We start from the raw sequence: 20,497 nt of genomic DNA on the forward strand, positions 1-20,497 counted from the left end.
CAGCCACTCCCGCCTCTCGAGCGACTCTACTGGAGTGCTGTTACGGTGATGGTGATGGTGGCTGATGGATGATTGCTCACTAACTCTGCAGGAGTGCTGTTGTGCTGCTGCGACGCCTTGAAATTGCTGGTGCCCGACCACGACTTGAACCTTCCCGCCACCGTCGCCTGAGCCCTTCCCACCTACGAGCCTCCTGACCCGGCCCTTTCACTTTGGCATTCCCCCTTTAAAAAAAAAAATTTGCTTTTTTTATTATATGAGAAAAAAAAGGTAATTAAAAAAAAGGGTAAATTGGTTATTTAATGATCAAAATATGTCAGCCGTTAGTTTTTGAAAAGAAGCTAACGGCACCGGGTACCGATCTTCGGTCGGGATCGAAACCTCAGGTACCGTTATGATATTTTCTGAACGTGAGGTACTGAAGTTTAGAATGAGAAAAATATCAGGTACTGTACGGACGATTTTACCCCCTTGAAAAGTTAACCCTGTTAACAGCTTTACTGTTCCCAGGTACTAATATTTGGTCGGGGTTAAAAGTCCAGGTACCAATCTGATATTTTTTTAACTTAAGGTACGAAAGTTATTAGTGGCCGATACGTCAGGTACTATTTGTGAGATTTTCCCTAAGAATATTGAATCTTCTGAAGTGCCTAATACCACAAGGTACACAGTGTTTGATATCTTAGAAATAAGAGCATTATCCAACATATAGCATATCATTTCTAGTGGTTTGATCCTTCAACTAGCTTAACCAGACTTGATATCCTGGTAAACAAAGGAAGGATCAGAACAATGTAAGTGTGGGAAAGCTATCGGATTCAACGTGCATGCAAAAATGTAATGCTATTACAAGAACTAAGCATACTAGATAAACAAACTGAAAGCGTTTAATTTTGCACATCAATGAAAGCAAACTGACTGGCAGTCAAGCAAAGCGAAAGGTTCTCGTATGGAGAATGGCTAAACGAAGCATAATCAGAAGTGCTGAGATGAGTCACAGTTGCAATAACTGTGACTTGCAATCCCCTACATGTTTCTCAACAAAGTATCCAGCAATTCTCACATTCGGATTACAATAATTCTCATATTTTCGACCACGATACAGTAACTATGACTTAACAATCCCCTGAATGCAGAATGAAAATTAGGTTTTCTCCTACCAAATACCCACTAATAAGTGCTAGAGTGCAAGCAGCCTCAGGAGTTATGATGCTTTCTGTGACTACCAATTTGCAGTGAGCATTCATAACATCACAAGCAAATTCATATGATAAAGAACCAAAATTTATTTACCATATTGAACCAAGTATCTTGCCAGAAAGAAACCCATGCAGATTCTTGAAGCTAAGTAACCATAACAGATTCTTTAACAGAAAAAAAAAAAAATAAACAGGCAAATTAGAAAATGTATGATCTTAATCAACAACATATATATACTAAAGTATCAGCAGAGCTTCATTAATGTAACTGAACCATCTATGATCTTAATCAGCAACTTAAACACAATATAATTCAAACATGAAACAACAAAAGAGAACACCTTTTCTTCACTCTTCACAGAAAGCAGAGAGCTTTACCCATCATTGAAGTTATTGAATCACTCCACCCAAAAAGAGCAGATTTCCGGGTATCGGGTTCGGGTACCCGGGGGGAACATAGCTGCCCTCTTGGCCCATCATGAATAAAGAACTGGACTGTCTAGCCCAGACCCACTTCACTTCAACCAAAACGGCGTCGTCCGAAGCACCTCCATCCCAAAAGTAAATGACTTCAGCTCCGCCGTAGTCTCAGCTCCACAGCTCTCGTTAAACCCCGAAATGGGTTTTCTCAGCAGAGCCTCTAAAACCCTGAAACCACCAAAGAACCTATCTTTACTACAAACCCACCTAACCTTAAACCCTTTATCCTCTATTTTCAGGCGCAACCCAGTTTCCACCAACTTCAACTACGACCCTTTGAGATTGAGCCAAGCTTTTTGCTCCCATTCTCGCCAAAACAGCAAAGAAAACGCCGTGGATTTGAGCCAGTACCCTACTGAGAGGATCAGGAACTTCTCCATTATCGCCCATGTCGATCACGGCAAGTCTACTCTGGCAGATAGGCTCTTGGAGCTCACTGGGACCATTAAGAGAGGCCATGGTCAGCCTCAGTACCTTGATAAATTGCAGGTATATGAAACTTTAATGATTGTTTCTGTCATTTAGAGAGAGAAAGATTCTTGCTTTGTTTAGGATATGTGGATTTAATGGTTGTTTGGTAAATGGGATTGGTTTTCCTTGCTTGGTTGAGCTGAATTGTGTGGTGTATTTGCTGTTTTGTGTATAAAGGTTATGAATTGAAATGGTTGCTTTGAAGTTCTTGAACTTTTGTTAAGAAAATGGAAAATTATTTGTACTTCATATGCCCATTTGATAGTGTGGTTTACTTGTTATATTATGCATACAGTTCATGTTTTTTTTTTTTTTTCTTTGGTTGCATTTGAACCTCTTGATGTTCTCAGCATACTTCAGGAATGTAGTTGTGTGTTATTAAGAAAAAGAAAATGTGGTTGTGCTTCATATGTTCATTTTGATTTGGGTTATGGTAGGTGGAGAGAGAAAGGGGAATTACTGTAAAGGCACAGACAGCTACCATGTTCCACAAGCACAATTTTCATGGTGCGGATAAAGATGGGGCCAGTGAAGAACCGAGTTTTCTGCTGAATCTGATTGACACGCCAGGTCATGTGGACTTTAGCTATGAAGTATCGAGATCACTAGCTGCTTGCCAGGGTGCCCTTTTGGTTGTTGATGCTGCTCAGGGTGTTCAAGCGCAAACTGTGGCAAACTTTTATCTTGCGTTTGAATCTAACTTGGCAATAATACCTGTCATCAACAAAATTGACCAGCCGACTGCTGATCCCGAACGTGTCAAAGCTCAGCTTAAATCAATGTTTGATCTCGACGCAAGTGATGCTCTTTTAACGTCTGCAAAAACAGGACAGGGGCTTGAGCATGTCCTTCCTGCAGTCATAGAACGCATACCACCTCCTCCTGGGAAGAGCGAGTCACCTTTGCGGATGCTTTTGTTGGATTCATACTATGATGAATATAAAGGAGTTATATGTCATGTTGCAGTTGTTGATGGGATGCTGCGCAAGGGGGACAAAATTGCATCCGCAGCAACTGGCCAAGCTTATGACATTTTGGATGTTGGGATCATGCATCCCGAGCTTACTTCCACAGGAGTCCTTCATACTGGACAAGTTGGGTATGTTGTGAGTGGCATGCGTTCGACCAAAGAGGCACGTATTGGGGACACACTTCATCATAATAAAACCATTGTCCAGCCCCTGTCAGGTATTCTATTTATTATTCATAGTTAAGGTATTCTATTATCACTGATGGTGTTCAAATTGTAGGGTTCAAGCCTGCAAAACATATGGTGTTTTCTGGTCTTTACCCTGCTGATGGATCTGATTTTGAGGCACTTAACCATGCAATTGAGAGACTGACCTGCAACGATGCTAGTGTGTCTGTAGCCAGAGAGAGTAGCACAGCACTAGGTCTGGGTTTTAGGTAGGGAACTTATTACTAAAACAGTAAAACCTTTTTGCACTGCAAAAATAAAGTGGTTTGCTTCTACCATGATTGATATTCAATTATTATTTTGATATAATTTTAAATGTTATGACTTCTATCTTGTTGAACTGTAGGTGTGGTTTCTTAGGGTTACTTCACATGGATGTTTTTCACCAGCGGCTTGAACAGGTAACCAAATAGTGATTCTAGGGATATTTTAAAGAAATTTTCATAATGAAGGTATCACTTCAGTATGAGAAAGGCACAATTAAGAGTCTAATGTTTCTCCCTCATGTCATAATATTAAATAAGAACTTTTCTTAATACACCAGAATGAAAAGTTTATGATATTTTTCATCCGAAAGCCTTTCTTGAAGGAAAACAAATCCATCAAAGAACTTATTGATTGCATATTTAACATTCACTTATATGCACCTACAAAATTTGTGGATTACAGGAACATGGAGCTCATGTAATTTCTACAATTCCAACTGTTCCTTATATGTATGAGTATTCTGATGGGAGGTATGTGTTTAATGCTATTTTTGTAATCTTACGAATCTCATAGAATCTCATATGGTTTACCGAACATAATGTGGGTTCTATTCTAGCAAAGTAGAAGTTCAGAATCCTGCCGCATTGGTCGCAAACTCCAAGAAACAAGTAACGGCTTGTTGGGAACCTACAGTTCTAGCTACCATCATTATTCCTAGTGAGTAAGCTCTCGCACACCCTTAGCATGTCCTTTTGCCTCTCCACACTGGGAGGCATTTATTCATACAGCAGACTCCTAAGTTAATTTGTTGTCCAATTGAAGGTATGTGGGGGCTGTAATCACCCTCTGCTCTGAGCGGAGAGGTCAGCAGTTGGAGTATACATTCATAGACAGGTAATTTTTCAATGATATGTCAAATTGAAAGATGAAAATATCCTTCAAGGTGTCGCTTTGAGCATCTTGCTTTATTGTCTCCTGCCTCATCAACCATTGAGTCAAAGTCCAGTTGCTTACATTTATTTATAAAAGAATAGTACTTTATCAGAGTTTGGTTATCAGCTGTTGCAATTTGATCCAAAATTTGGTGAGCATGAATTTCATGCTCATAAGATCTAAATTGTGTTTATTACTGGACATGGGTTTGTTCAACACAGATAAGTAATCCCTGGGATGTTGCCTTACCTACTCATAAAGTTTATTTTCTTATTAAGCTCGTCTGTAATTGAGATACTGTAATCTGATCTATGCAGTCAACGAGCCTTCATGAAATACCGCTTGCCTTTGAGGGAAATTGTTGTTGACTTTTACAATGAACTGAAGAGTATTACATCAGGATATGCAACATTTGATTATGAGGACTCAGAGTAAGTTTCAACTCTCTCATTTATACACACACACATCTACTAGAGAAACCTAATGGCTGGATAAGGAAGGATAATATACTAGTGCCAAGCAAAGGGATTTAACTATCAATTGGTATCTGATAAATTGGTGCTGCAAATTTTCAATTGAGCATAATCAGAATGGGTAGCATACTACTATTAAATGCTTAGGTAGAGCAATTCCTCTTGTAGTTGATGGTTTAAACTCGAAGGAAAAACCAGAACCGTATTGCATTTATATTGTTATAATAATTTTATTCATGGCTCATACTTGACTGCAATCATTAGATCTAATAGACAAGAGACAACTGTTATTTTTTTTTATGTATGGTAACTACAAACTCATTTCACTCCCTCTGATGTCTTTTGAAATAAAACAGATATCAGCAATCTGATATGGTCAAACTTGATATCCTTCTAAATGGACAACCAGTCGACGCAATGGCAACTATTGTTCATAATTTGAAGGCGCAACGTATTGGTCGTGAACTGGTGGAGAAGCTGAAGAAATATATAGACAGGTATGCTTAGCTATACATAATTGTAATTTTTTCCATCTTTTTTTCCCTTCTTTCTGTATGATGGGATCTTTGATTCTGAGCAGGCAAATGTTTGAGATAACTATACAAGCTGCAATTGGAACAAAGGTTGTTGCAAGGGAGACGTAAGTATTATTTAATGTTTCTGCCTCTCATGCAACGACTATTCACACATATACTGTTCAGCTAAGCTTCTCTATGTTTGTCTTAGGATTTCTGCTATGAGAAAAAATGTTCTTGCCAAGTGTTATGGTGGTGATGTTTCTCGAAAGAGGAAGCTATTAGACAAGCAAAAGGAAGGGAAGAAGCGAATGAAGCGTGTTGGTTCTATAGATATACCTCAGGAGGCATTTCATGAACTACTAAAGAGTTCATAGAAAAGCAGCTGATGGTAATGACTGATTCTTACTTTATGTTCCTTTTGCATTTATGTTGTCAAAATGATCTATGGGACCAGAAGCATTACAAAATTTTTTGGTTGCATGACTAAATTATGTCCTTCATTCCAAGATTTTTGGTAGCATGAGAGAAAGTTTCAAATATTTCTAATTTGTTAGGTTAGTGAAATTAATGACAAGGTTTTCTTTTCATGTTACACACTTATATGTGGATTCCCATTTTTGTAGGCCTATAGTTTATGTGGCTTATTATAGGAGCCAGCCTTCAAGGTTTTCAGATATAGATTACTTTGGCTAACCTTCACGGTGAGGAACATAACAAGGTAGAGGAAGCTGTTGGAACAACAAAAATGAAAGGATTGTGGTGCATTGGCTTCAAATTTTTGGAGTGGAGAAAGACCATTTTTGATCGTTAAAATGATAGGTTTATTTCTTCTTACAGATTACACTTTGTAATATATTGATTCCGTAGATCCTGTTCAAATAATGTCTGGTTGGTGGGTAGAGTGAACTGTCTAAGTTTCAACTCTGTCTTCTGATGCATACAGAAGAATTGCCCATTAGAGCCGTTTTTTTTTTTTTTCCCAAGTCGTAATTTGTATCTCTCAAACAGTTGGTAATGTGCTGCAATTTTATTAATTGACAATCATAGTTTCAGAACAGGGTGAGCCTGTGAATAAACGCCTACATCTCTTGATTACAGTAACTACTGGTAATTGACATATCCAACATGTGATATTGTCAGATTATTGATCTAGACCACACATTTGAGTAACATTTTACACGGTTGATTGTCCATATTGATGGTCTGACAAAATAACATCTGAGATTGTCCAACTATAACTATAGGAAATTCAGTTTCCGATCACATAATTTAGAGACTTTTATCCCTGATGGCAGGGGAAGACGAAGTGCTCTTGGACTCGGGAAGTAGCAGTGGAGGCTGGAGAAGCGTCAAGTTTCCCTTCTGAGAATCGGAAGATGACAAACTGTTGAAAATGCTTGATGCGCGGCCTTTCGCATTCTGTGTCAAGTGTTGCCCTAATCTTTCCCCTATTCCTTGGCTTCCATAACTTGCAGCACCACCTCCAACCATAGATGAAAGCGCTACAGCAATTACCGACTTGAAATTTGGGTCTGATGTGATTGCCTTGGTCAATGTCTCTGTTAAGGACACCTGAGAAGAGGCTTGGTGATTGGGTTGGAAACACTCTTGGTTCTTTCTGTCAAACGGTGTTCCGAATTTAGGGTACCCATTGCCCCAACTGGTTGGTAAATTGATGTTGGATTCTGAGGAACAAAAGCTAACACTAGGACGAAATGTGCAGTATTGGGTTGAGGAAGGGGATGGAGAAGATGTGAGGTCTAGAGTAACTGTGGGTAGCAAAGGAGATGAGGAAAATTTAGGCAAGTAGAGCTGTTGTTGTCTGGAATTATCAAAGAGACCAAAACTGGAACCAAGACCTGGAAGCTGAGATGTCGAAGAGCCGGACAATAACATGGAAGCCGCGGCAGAGGTGGTGGAAGCCATGGAAGTGGCTGTCATTGGAAGTGGATGGTTGTGGGTTCCTTCGTAGGTGGTGATCAAGATAGACATGTCATCAACACATCTTTGCACCTGAAAAAGATCATATGAAAAATACTAACATATTAGCTTTAAAAACTGTTCAATTGTGGTTTTAGAAACTTGAATGTCGTCTTTGTAACAAGGATTTGACCTGCTTTCTAACAGGGCATGCTGGTGCAACCGTGCATCGATAGTATGCTCGGGGGCATGGATTTCCTTTCGCAATCTTCTGTCCATATTTTCTCCATTGGCATCCATCATTCATCTGTAGAAAATTAAGCAGAAGTATTGTAACAAAAGCAATTCTTGTATGAGAGAACAAATTCATGTGGAGTGTAGTAGTACCGTGGGGGTATCACATCGAGCTCTCACGGAAACCCTAGCTCTTTTTGCAGCATTGGCCTGCTGCGAAGCTTCATCATCTTCGTTTCTTATTGTCTTTGGTGTTTTAGTACTTGATGGGGACGCTTCTGCTTCCTTAGGCTCTTCGGAACTATTCTCGGGAATTGGACCGCTCAATACAAGCTCGGTCGGCAACTGCAATTTAGAGCCTAATTCAAGAGTAAGGTTGGCCTTCAAGTCTTGGTGATGATCAACTTGTACAAGTCTGCTCTCATCACTAATATTTTTAGGGTCTCTTGGACTTCTTCCAAGGCAAAGAGACAAGAGCTGATCATGAGCTTCTTCGATTTCGATATGAGAAGTGCTGGCACTCATTGTAGCCTTCTTGGAATGAGACTCTTGTTTGAGGATGTCGAAAAAGCGCAACTGTAGAGACTGGTAATCCTTCATCATATGCTCTAACGTCTTTTTCAGTCTCGCATTTTCTTCTCTGACCTCATTCATTTCGGCTTTGGCATTAACAAGTTCATAATTGTCCTATATAAAAATAACCATGTAACAATCAAAAACGAACCTCGATTTGTTCGACTCTTTAATTAACATTAGATACTTTCAACTGTCTGCATGCATCTCTTTCATACACGAATAATTAAGATGATTCAATCAAAACTATCAGAATATGATCGACGATGATCGATCGATCCCGGCTAGGAGGAGATCAAAAACATCAATTAAATTAGGAGATCGATGAAGATAAGTAAGACATGAACAACATACCTCCTCACTGTGCCCTTCTTGGCAGCCAAAGGCTTCAACCTTCGTTTCTTCAGCTGCTGCAGTTGAATTAGAGTTTGGCATTCTCGATGATGTAGCTCTCTTGCTTTATATATACAGCAGCCAGCAGACAGCAGCCAGCAGCCAGCAGATTTGTACTTTTTCTCTAACACAATTTATTCTCGCTCACAACCAAACAACTTGAATATAAATATCTATATAGGAGCTAGAGATGAGACCTGGGGTTAACTACCCATTAATTTCAGATTTTTAGTATAAATTATCGAAGTCGACGAACCCGGTAATCATCTGATCGCTCATTACGCAGGCACAGAAAAAATGTCAACTCTCTGCAGCAAGCCAGTCTTTTTTTTTAATACCTATTCTTCCAGATTAGCTAAGACTAATAAATTAACAAGGATTTTTATGTTTCAATTTCCACAGTTGAGAGGCATATTAATGAGCTTCCAGAGAGCTTAATACGCGGGGACAGCTAACTTGTATCCATGTATTATTCAATATATTATATAAATATATAAACATATACATAAATACATATTTATATGATGTAGGAGAAGACTTGTAGTAGTGGTACTACGTCTTTGAAGCTTCGTACAAGTTTGGATTCATATGGCTAATTAAGTCAAGCCAGTGGATTAGTATTAATGGTGATCGAGCGAGAGAAGGCAGCTGCCCAAAAATATTAACCTATTCATGACTGTCAGCAGTCAATACGCTTGCCATACACGAGGTGAGACTTCATTCACCTTTATATTTCATTAATTGACCAAATTTTATTTGATCATAGAAAAATAGAAAATATTGAAGGAGAAAACGCGATTTAGATATATACGGAACGCGGTCTAGATATATACAGTCACGGTAAAATCTAGACGCGTCAAGTTAGAAAATATTTATAATTAGATTGTTAATTTAAATTTATAAACAATACTATTATTCAAAAGCAATATTCTAGGTTTATAATTAGATTAAAGACATATATATAAACATGTTATGTTTTCAAACTGTAAAACAAAAATAACTTCGCATTAGCCAACTCGTTCTAGCTGCCACACTTATAACATCCATCGACAAGTCAACTTTCTTACACAATATATATAAGTATTTTGTTAATATGTTCCCTCAAAAATATAAGCATGTAACATGTACGTATGTACTACTACTACTTTGAAAGTTTGAAGGTTTTCTTAAAGTCTCTCATATTTTCAATCAACGACCTAGTTTAGGTTAAAAGCCGGCCACCTCTTCATGTTCTAGCCTTTAATTAATCATCTTGGGATCTGAGTATAGCAGGATTTGTAATAATTTGTTTGGATCTACTCATGCAAATCTCATCCATTACTGTTTGAGATTGACACCCACACCATGTATATACAATTGAATATCAAAATGTACGTGATCTTTTGAAACTGTAACCCCATAAAGAAAATTAGTGAAGTTTTAAAACTCTGAGAGATGACTGTTTTTGTTTTTAAAATGCACGATCACCATGATATCATTATGGTTCATAAATAAATCAAATTTTATAACATATCTCAGAGACTGATCCAAACCAAATTGTCTTGGAGACATATGACTTTTTAGGGTTTTTATTTATTACGTACAGAGACCATCTAACTAAGACAGACGCGAGCTTTTTAAAAAAACAATCAGATCCCATTCCCATTAGCTATCAACTGCATAATTTATGATTACTGCAAATGAAATTTATGTAAGTTACCAGAGCTCAAACTATGACGGAAAATTTCGGATTGGTTTTTCCAGTAACTCGATTATGTTTTGTGATACGTTGTATTGTATTCCTAGTATGGATCTCGTATTGTTGTTTTTATAGTAATTTGAATTTTCTTCCGATATGTCGTATTGTTTTTCCAATAATTAAGTCGATGTAATTATATGTAGTGATCTTGACTTATAAGAGTAGACCAGTGACCTTGTCATCTAGGGCAAACAACCTGGAAGACCGGCCATTTCCATATGGAAACATCTGCAGACTGAAAAAGTTGTACCTGCTTAATCACCTTCAACCCTTTAATGAAAACTTGTCAAAGGGGTCATATGACTAGTATGACTCCTTTCTGCAGATAAAGCTTAATTAATTTGAACCAAGGAAGTGCAGTCCATCGATCACTTAGTCCCAACCGACATACAACTAGTACACCATGCATATATACCAGCCAAACCAACAACTTACAAATATTGGACCAAACTGAAGCAGGTACCCAGCTATTTACTAATTGACGAATGATGTGTTAGCATGCAATTAATCCTAATTGATGCAATAATTAAAACCCTAGCTAACACGGCTGCCAACTTTCTGAAATTAATTATTTGTTATAACTTGATTGTTGGAGAATTTTTGAAGAGACATCGAGCTATCGTTGTGTTCTCCTAACCTCTCAAGGCTGTCTCTTTGTGTTCTTCAATGGACAAATAACTGATTGAGATAGAATTTTCTATCATGTTTATTACCAAGTAATAACAATTTCTTATATCATGATGACAAATCTTTATATGGGTTGAAACAGGCATCTCGCAATTGGTTTTCAAAATTTGCACATGCCTTACAAAATGCAAGGTTTCGACAATCAAGGGCAGATTATTCATTATTCACTCGGTTACATGAAAATTCATTTACAGTTGTTTTGATTTATGTTGACGACATGATCATTACAGGGAATGATGAATCTGCCATCCATAATCTCAAAAAAAATCCTGAGTAACAACTTTCTCATCAAAGACCTTGGAAATTTGAAATATTTTCTTGGTGTGGAAGATGCTCGTTCTAAGAAAGGCATTGCTATCTCCCAAAGAAAATATACTCTTGATCTTCTTGATGATGCTGGTTTACTTGGTGCACGTCCAGCAAAATTTCCTATGGATCAGAACTTGAAATTGACTGCAACAGATGGAGAGATTCTCAAAGACCCTTCACGATATAGGAGGTTGGTTGGTCGTCTTATTTATCTCACAGTCACAAGGCCCCACATCACATATTCAGTTCATATCCTCAGTCAATTCATGCATCAACCTAGAAAACCCCATTTTGAGGCAGCATTACGAGTTTTAAGATATCTAAAAGGCACACCAGGTCAGGGTTTATTGTTTCCATCACAAAGTTCTTTAAAGCTAAAAGGTTATTGTGATGCAGATTGGGGTGGTTGCCCCACAACAAAGAGATCAGTTTCTAGTTATTGTGTTTTCCTTGGTGATTCTCTTATCTCTTGGAAATCCAAGAAACAAAGTGTTGTATCTTGCTCATCAGCAGAAGCAGAGTATCGTTCTATGGCCTCTGCTACTTGTGAACTCACTTGGTTGAAATATCTTCTTCAAGATTTACAGGTACATCATCCAGAACCTGCAAGGTTGGTTTGTGACAACCAAGCTGCTCTATATATAGCAGCAAATCCTGTATTTCATGAGCGCACTAAACACATTGAAATGGATTGTCATGTTGTTCGTGAAAGAATTCAAATGGGAGTGATTGCAACAGCCTATACGCCATCTACCCAACAAGTTGCAGACATATTTACCAACCCTAGGTGCTACGCTTTTCCATTCACATTCATGCAAGTTGGGCATTCTAGACATTCATGCTCCAACTTGAGGGGGAGTGTTGAAAGTCACACTGAATATCATTGATTTATTAGCTTGATTACATGAGACTAATTGTTGGGATTTTATTGTAATTGATAGGTTACAAATCTGGCAATTAATATTGTCATATCTTATTGTAATTATAGGCTGATTGCAATACATGAGATTCTCAGCCTCTAGAATTTTCTTTTCCTTTGTATATAATTGTAACACATTCATTAGAATCCGACATATTTACCGTGAAGCAAATGGTGTTGCAAATAGGCTTGCACATCTTGCTAGTAGTTGTTCCGTTGATGATGTTTGGTTAGGGGAGACACCTGCTATTATACAAGATGTTCTCTATGAGGATTATTGTCATTATTTATCTGTAGCTCGGGGTATAGGTGCTACGTCCCCCCCGATGCAAAATTTTACTATTAATACAATAAATGGAACCGGGCGTGGGGCTGAGCCTCCCAGCTAGGCTGGGTTCCAAACCCCTTACAAAAAAAAAAAAAAAATTGTAACACATTCTACAAAACATACATGAGATTTTCTCTGCAATTTTTATTCTCAATCAGCATTTTTAACAATGATGGCTTTTGATATAAGAATTAGAAGTCGTCATAGCATCTTAGGCGTGATACATGTCGCTTTGATGGTTTCTTAAGGAGCCATAAGTCTATATATATTAACCTGTTAAACAATTAACCTATCAATTGAAATTGGAAATAACTTGAAGTGCCTCTTCAAGGTGTTTACTTAGGTGATGTATATTGTTAATTGGTTATATAGGAACATAACAGCGATGCTGTTCTAGATCTGAGGGAAGAGTGGAATTCGGACCTCTACTAACACCTTATATATGGAGAAATTTACTAATGATTAGACTAAATTTTAGGTCCATTAATTTAAAACAGAACCTTTGATGCTCGAGAACCTTTAGTGAGTGACCTTTGATGCTCTATTGAGTATACTGATTAACTAAGCAAGTCCCTTAACACTTTTGTATATCGATCGGATACACCAAATGGCAACAAGTACGTTATGCATGCAGTTGATTAATTGTATGCTTGTTTGTTGACATGTACCCAATTCTTAGATGTGTTCCCCCAGATTGGCAGGCTACTAACATTATCACTCAAGTCCGGTATCTAGCTCAAACCCGGCAAGTCAGCTGGCTTTGGACCAGCATATCAGCAAATTGTGCAGCAGATCATCTAGCTGCTCTTGCTTGCAGAGGAAAGTGCCCTGTGAACTGGCTTTCACACCCGCCTTCTTCTCTTTCTGAAATCTTGTTGTATGATGGGTGCCCTGGCCCTCCTTAATGGCCTCTGCTCTGGCCTCTCCTTTTTGAGGCTTTATGAGCTTTGTCCTTCTGCTTGTTTCCTTTGGTTTCTGTTTTAATGAAAGTTTTCATTCCCAAAAAAAAAAAAAAGATCGAAAAAGTATTAGTCATGTATCGACCAACAATTGATTACCACTAAACGTCGCCCAAAAAAAAAAATTATTAGTCCCTATTAGTATATATTAGCAGAAAATGATAGTCTATAATTCTATATATAGGGGTCATACATATAGTCCTAGACTCCTAGTCTTGGGCGTAGGTAACATGAAGTTTACTGGCGTTTGCATGATTGAATTGACTCTCATAATATACACGGTGATGGTTACATATATATTTACGTAGTGAAGACTGGAGAGAGACTCTAGAGACAGAGCAAAAGAGAGGGAGATTAAGTTTGTCAAGACATGAGGTTTTTTTAGTCTTAGTCTTGCTAGTTGCTATTATAGGAAGAGACTTAAGGGCCATGTGGTGATTATTATACTGAATTAGGTCAATGCTCTCACTTTCATTTAATAATTTAACAAATCTGCAATTTTCAAATTGAATAGTAATTCCCCTTGTATAATATTAATCATCTGTATTACCTCAGCAATTGGAGACGTTACTTGCCGTTTATGATTATTAATTCATCATTATTGAGTATCATCTTTAATATATGGCTGGAGGCTAGCTCCAGCCTTTGCGTATTATCTTGGTTTAGTGTGTATGCTGAGATCTATGATCTTGATGAATTGATGATATAGTACTAACAAGCCTACTGATATTAAGAAATTCTATAGACATTTGTGAAAGGAAATTTTTGCTACCTTTGTGTGAGATCATCATGAATTAAATTTAATAAACTTAATCATTCATTTTTAAGTTTCTAGGACGAGGAAAGAAAAAAAAAATTACCAAATGGCTTATTATCTTTAGTCTTCATTCACATCTTGATTTACACTTATGTAAGAAGAGTGGAAAAACATACGATGCAAATGACATTTCCCTAAAGGGTTCTTGACCCAAAGCACCAAAATAGACTAAATTTATCTCACTTAACCCAACAACAGATTTTTATTCCCACTAACCCAATTTAAATTGAAATGACAATTTCATCCTCAATTTAATTAATATATTACATCATGCCACTATCTCTACACAGGTACACCGACCTCTCGCTCTCTCTCTCTGCCACTGACCTCTCTCTCTCCTCTCTCTCTCTGCGCCATGGCGGCTCCGAAATTAGAAGCCCACCACCGCCGGACCTTCACTACTCCCAGACCCTGCCGGACCTTAACTGAGCGCCGACCCCGATTGGATCAGAAGACGATCCCAGCTTTGCTGCGTTCAGAGCTCATCGGCGGAAGCATGGCGACCAGATCTTCCAGCCGGAACTCGAAATCTCCTCCAGAAAGCTCCGAATCTAGACCTTCCGTTGATTCTTTGCCGGAGACGAAGATGTAGCTCCTAAAGAACGATTCCCTCTGCAATTTTTTTTTTCCGTCTGAGATCAACCGCTTCTTCCTTTTTCTTTTTTTTTTGGACAACGTTTTTTTTTTTTTAATAGATAACATGGGGTAGAAGGATAACATAGGGCAAAACGCCCATAATCAAAGAAAAAAGAAAAAAAAAATGTTTTATTTGGGGGCAATAGACGTCGGGTAATAGACGTTTTGAATTGATGTAATCTCCATTTTTTTTTCTTCAATCAAAGTTTTGTTTGTCTAAATTTAGGAAGATTAGTTCTCATTCCGGTGACCGAAAGTTCTATTGGGGGGCAATAGATGTCTATTGGGGGTAACAAACCTTTCCGGTGAGGTTTTCATAAAAGTTCGGTGGGCGGCGGCTGGTGACCGGAATCCGGCGAAAGTTGGCCGGATTCCGGCTGTCGGCGGCCGGGCTCCGGCGAAGTCCCCTATGGTTTCTCTCTCTTCCGTTTTCTCTCTCTCTCTCTCTAAGTAACAAAGGTGAGGGTAAAATTGTATTAAAAAAAAAAATTTTAAAAAAATCTTAATGGGGTATTAGGGAAGACCTCCTTAGAGTGTTTTGGATAAGAGGAAATTAAAAAAACTTAATGGGGTAAGTGGGAAAAAAATCTCTAGAAATGGGGTAAATGGACAAAAACCCTTCCCTAAAAAACTTTACGGTACTTTCTTTTTTGAGAAAATTACACAAATAGTCACTAAACTATAATTCATTCAACACTTTGATCACTGACTTTTCAAAAATATCACTTTAGTCACTGAAATTTAACTTTGCAATTCACGTATTTCAGCCACTACCTGTAAAATTAGATTACAAACAAGCTCACACAATTACATGTTCATTATTGACTTTAAACATACCATTGACGTCATAAGTAGAAGCCATTGCTGCAGCTGCAAAACAAAGATGAAGACGAGGTCGAAGTCTTCTGCTATTCACCAACTTAAGCTTCTGAATGGGCAGAACACAATGCTAGTAGACGGTGGTGATAACAGGGACCCTAACCTCTTATTTATACAAGTACTAGTCCTAAGAATCCTCCCATAAAGGTTTTCCTTAAGGATCAAGTCTTGTATCTAAGAATCCCAATGCATCACAGTTTAGGGCTTTCTTGTAGTCCAATTAATGGATTCCTAATCCAATGATAAATACACTATCACATTAGATATCTAGGATGATTCTTTTCCAGATCCATGTTGTATTCGATTTAATGCTTTGATGGTTTCCTAGTTGCTTTAGGATAACTTGTGATGAGTCCACTTTTGATCTAATAATCTCCCACTTGGACTATCACTGGTTATCTAGGACAACCAAAACTGAATAACATCAACTCATTTACAACCAACTGTAGTGTGCACCAGAATTAGGAAAAGTCTCAAAATCCATTCAACATGGTCAAAACACAGTAGCTTATGCAGAGCAAGGAAAAGCATACACTTTAACAAAAATGCAGCACTTCCAGACCACTAACATAAGCCCCTGCATTCCACATATGCTATTAAAAACAAAATGATGCAGTATATGAACATCGTGTATTACCAGAAGATCATATACCTGAATGGTCCAACTGAATGTTTCAAAACGAAACTCAAGCATAACTGAAAACACTGATGGTCTTAATGCTTGTACTTTAAACTGAAGGAACATGTTCACTGAAGTTACAAGACCATCTGACATTTAGGTAAATCAAGAACACAAAATAAAAGTTGCAGAGGATTTTAATAAAATTGCAGTAACACAATTTGAATGAAATACCTCGAGAACTTTTATTGATAATCAAAATTCAATAATACATAAAGTTGTGATAATAACTGAATTGAAAATCACAACTATCAAAATTACAAGAACTCAGAAAATTACAAAACTTATAAAATTTGCTCTTAACTAAATCAGGCTCCCACTGAACTCAAGATTCTAAACTAGGCAAAACACCAATGTTCTCAATATGCTTCTTGAAGGCTGCAACTGACAATGCCTTAGTGAAGGGATCTGCAAGCTGAGAGTCTGTGCTTATACTCAATATTAAAATTTCACCATGCTTGACTCTCTCTCTCACACTGTAATACTTGAGGTCAATATGCTTTGAGTTATTTGACCTTTTACTATTTTTACTGAAGAATACAGCTGCCTCATTGTCACAATGAATTACAAGAGCATCAGAAACTATATGACTTAAAATCCTAGTCTACATCAAGAAATTTCTAATCCATAGCCCTTCACACATTCCTTCATATACTGCAATAAATTCTGCCTGCATTGTAGATGTTGTCACTAAGGTTTGTTTCATGGTTTTCCAAGCCACAGCCCCTCCTGCAAGCATAAAGACATATCCACAAGTCGATTTCTTGGAATCAGGATAATTTCCTGCAAAATCTGAGTCTGTATATCCTATAAGCTTCAATTTTTCAACTTGTCTATACACAAGCATGTGGTTTTTGGTCCTCTGCAAGTACCTAAGTACTTTGTTTCCAGCTACCCAGTGTTCATGACCTGGATTAGACTGAAACCTGGAAAGAATGCCAACTGCAAAAGATAAATCAGGTCTAGTGCAGACCTGAGCATACATTAGGCTGCCAACAAGCCTTGCATAAGGCTTGGACTCCATATCCACCTTTTCTACTTCATTCTTTGGACTTTGTTTCTTAGTGAGCTTATCTCCTTTAGACATTGGAACCTCCCCTGATGCACAAGTCTCCATGCCAAATCTTTTCAGAATTTTAGCAATATAGTTTTGCTGGGATAAACCTAGCAGCCCCTGCGCTCTATCTCTCTTAATTTCTATTCCTAGTACATATGATGCCTCTCCTAAATCTTTCATGTCAAAATTCTTTGACAAAAAAGCTTTGGTTTCTTTAAGTAGCTTTAAATCGCTACTGGCCAACAAAATGTCATCAACATAAAGTACTAGAAATATAAATTGGTTTCCAGATGTTTTGAGATAAACACACTCATCCACTAAATTTTCAATGAATCCAAAAGAAGAAATCACAGAGTCAAACTTTTTATACCACTGTCTAGAGGCCTGTTTTAAACCATGAATGGATTTTCTTAACTTGCAGACTAAATCTTCTGTTCCTGGTTCTATAAACCCTTCAGGCTGCTTCATGTAAATAACTTCATCGAGTTCTCCATTCAAGAATGATGTCTTGACATCCATCTGATGTAGTTCCATATCAAACTGAGCTACAAGTGCCATAATGATCCTAAAGGAATCTTTGGTTGAAACTGGGGAAAAAGTTTCAGTAAAATCAATACCCTCTTTCTGTGTGAAACCCTTGGAAACTAACCTAGCTTTATGTCTCTCAATATTCGCATTTGCATCTCTCTTGGTTTTAAATACCCACTTGCAGCCTATAGCCTTTTGTTTGGGGTCAGGTTTCACTAAATCCCAAACTGCATTGTGGTTCATGGACTCAATCTCAGCTTCCATAGCTTGTTTCCACTCACTTGACTGACTGCTTTCAATAGCTTGATTGAAAGTGACTGGATCATTGTCATCTGCAAGATCAATTTCAACTTCATGTTCTTGCAAATAAACAATATAGTCAGAATCTTCCCCCCCCCCCCCATAAGTTGGTTTCCTTGCTCTATTAGACCTTCTTAATTGGGGATTTTGAATTTGGTGTGGTTCTGCAGGCTGATCTTGAGGTTCTACAGGCTGTGGTTGATCAGGTAAGGGCTCAGGATTTGCTTGATCATCTGCAAAATGCATTACTTGATCAACAAGTTGATCTTGTGCATTTTGAGTTTCTGGAACACTAATGGCTGCTTGTGTATCATGAATTATAGGCAATACACTTTCAGTATGCTCATTATCCACAATTTCTTCAAATTCTGAAGATAAATCCTCAAGACTTGTGTTGTGAATTTTCTCGTCCAAGAATTTGACTTGATGTGTTTCAAAAATTCTTGGTGAGTGATGAGTTGCATAAAGCCTATACCCTTTAGATTTTTCAGGATATCCTATAAAATAGCAGCTTACAGTTTTTGGATCAAGCTTGTTAATGTTTGGATTGTAAATCCTAGCTTCTGCAGGGCATCCCCACACATGACAATGGTGGAGGCTAGGCTTTCTGCCACACCACAACTCAAAAGAAGTTTTCTCTATAGCTTTACTAGGTGTTCTATTGCAAACATAGTTTGCAGTCCTTAAAGCCTCACCCCATAAAAATCTAGGTAGGCCTGTTGTGCACATCATGCTCCTGACCATATTCAAAAGTGTCTGATTCTTTCTCTCAGCCACACCATTTTGCTGAGGATTATATGGTGTGGTATATTGAGCCTTGATGCCTTGTTCTTGCAGAAATAAGGCAAAAGGACCCTTTTGTTGTCCACTCTCTGTGTATTTTCCATAAAATTCACCACCTCTATCTGACCTAACAGTTTTGATTTTCTTTTCTAGTTGTTTTTCTACTTCAGCCTTAAATATCTGAAAAGCTTTAAGTGCTTGAGATTTTTCTGAAAGTAGATAAACATAACAATATCTAGAAAAGTCATCGATGAAGGTTATAAAATACACATTGCCACAGATTGTTTGAGTTCTAAATGGACCACAAATGTCAGTATGTATGAGCTCTAAAAGTGCTTGGCTTCTATATGCAGTCTTTTTCCTTAAGTTAGTTATTTTTCCCTTAAAACATTCAACACAATCTTGTAAATCAGAAAAGTCTAGTTCATTCAAGATATTGTTTTTAACCAAAATTTTCAATCTCTCTTTTGATATATGGCCAAGTCTTCTATGCCACAAATATGCAGACTTTTCATTGCATTTAGTTCTTTTAACACCAGTTAAAGTGTTACTCAATGTGTTATTATTTTCAACAAGAGAAATTTCTTGTTGACTGTGTGAACAATTTAACTGTAGGTAATCATTCAATATAACACCAGAACCAATTTGAATTGAATCTTTAGAAATAATAATTCCATTATTGTCAATAAGAAGTCTACATCCAGATTTAACCAAAAGAGAAACTGAAATTAAATTCCTTCTCATGGAAGGTACATAATAAACATTATCCAAAACTAACAACTTTCCTAAACCAAGATCTAATTTTAAGGTTCCAATAGCTTTGACTGCCACTCTCATGCCATTGCCTACACACAGGTTCACTTCATCACTTTTTGGGACTCTCTTCCTTATGAATCCCTGCAGAGAATTAGTAATATGTAAGGGGCTTCCTGAATCAATCCACCAAGTTTTTGGTTCAACATTAACTAAATTAATTTCTAAAGAAAATAGTGAGTTAGAAAAATTACCCTTTTTGATCAACCAATTCTTAAAGTCTGTGCAATCTTTCTTCATGTGCCCTACTTTCTTACAGAAATAGCACTTGAACCTAAATGGTTTGTTGGCTTTAGCTACTCCCGAGGTAGATCCTTTGTAGATGGTTTTGGTAGGCTTAAGCTTAGACTGGTTCTGCCGTTCTGGTATTTTTTCTTAGGCTTCTCAACAAGGTTGACTGAGGTGCTCGGCTCTTTTTCCTTCCTAATCCTGTCCTCCTCATCCACACAAATGGCAATCAGCTCCT

At 37.6% G+C, this 20,497-nt stretch overlaps 3 protein-coding genes across 3 annotated transcripts; 2 read left to right on the top strand and 1 right to left on the bottom strand.

Moving 5' to 3' along the window:
• Nucleotides 1–1,708: 1,708 nt before the first annotated feature.
• LOC133726418 (translation factor GUF1 homolog, mitochondrial) lies at nucleotides 1,709–6,555 on the top strand. Its single transcript, XM_062153964.1, has 12 exons — nucleotides 1,709–2,168; nucleotides 2,588–3,338; nucleotides 3,401–3,557; nucleotides 3,695–3,749; nucleotides 4,018–4,085; nucleotides 4,172–4,276; nucleotides 4,378–4,449; nucleotides 4,806–4,919; nucleotides 5,318–5,458; nucleotides 5,542–5,601; nucleotides 5,688–5,867; nucleotides 6,103–6,555. The coding sequence occupies exons 1-11, from the start codon at nucleotides 1,818–1,820 to the stop codon at nucleotides 5,851–5,853; spliced, it is 2,040 nt and encodes a 679-aa protein (XP_062009948.1). The 5' UTR covers nucleotides 1,709–1,817; the 3' UTR covers nucleotides 5,854–5,867; nucleotides 6,103–6,555.
• Nucleotides 6,487–8,969, bottom strand: LOC133726419 (probable WRKY transcription factor 72). The gene is made up of 4 exons (XM_062153965.1): nucleotides 8,561–8,969; nucleotides 7,787–8,320; nucleotides 7,593–7,706; nucleotides 6,487–7,492 (listed from the first exon to the last, which is right to left on the bottom strand). The coding sequence occupies exons 1-4, from the start codon at nucleotides 8,639–8,641 to the stop codon at nucleotides 6,749–6,751; spliced, it is 1,473 nt and encodes a 490-aa protein (XP_062009949.1). The 5' UTR covers nucleotides 8,642–8,969; the 3' UTR covers nucleotides 6,487–6,748.
• Nucleotides 8,970–11,260: 2,291 nt separating this feature from the next.
• LOC133733864 (uncharacterized mitochondrial protein AtMg00810-like) lies at nucleotides 11,261–12,220 on the top strand. The gene has a single exon (XM_062161512.1). It carries the CDS (start codon nucleotides 11,261–11,263, stop codon nucleotides 12,218–12,220), a length of 960 nt encoding a protein of 319 aa, XP_062017496.1.
• Nucleotides 12,221–20,497: the final 8,277 nt, after the last annotated feature.

The sequence above is a fragment of the Rosa rugosa genome, chromosome 1 (genome assembly GCF_958449725.1).
Source record: "Rosa rugosa chromosome 1, drRosRugo1.1, whole genome shotgun sequence".
In the NCBI taxonomy this organism is placed as follows: domain Eukaryota; kingdom Viridiplantae; phylum Streptophyta; class Magnoliopsida; order Rosales; family Rosaceae; genus Rosa; species Rosa rugosa.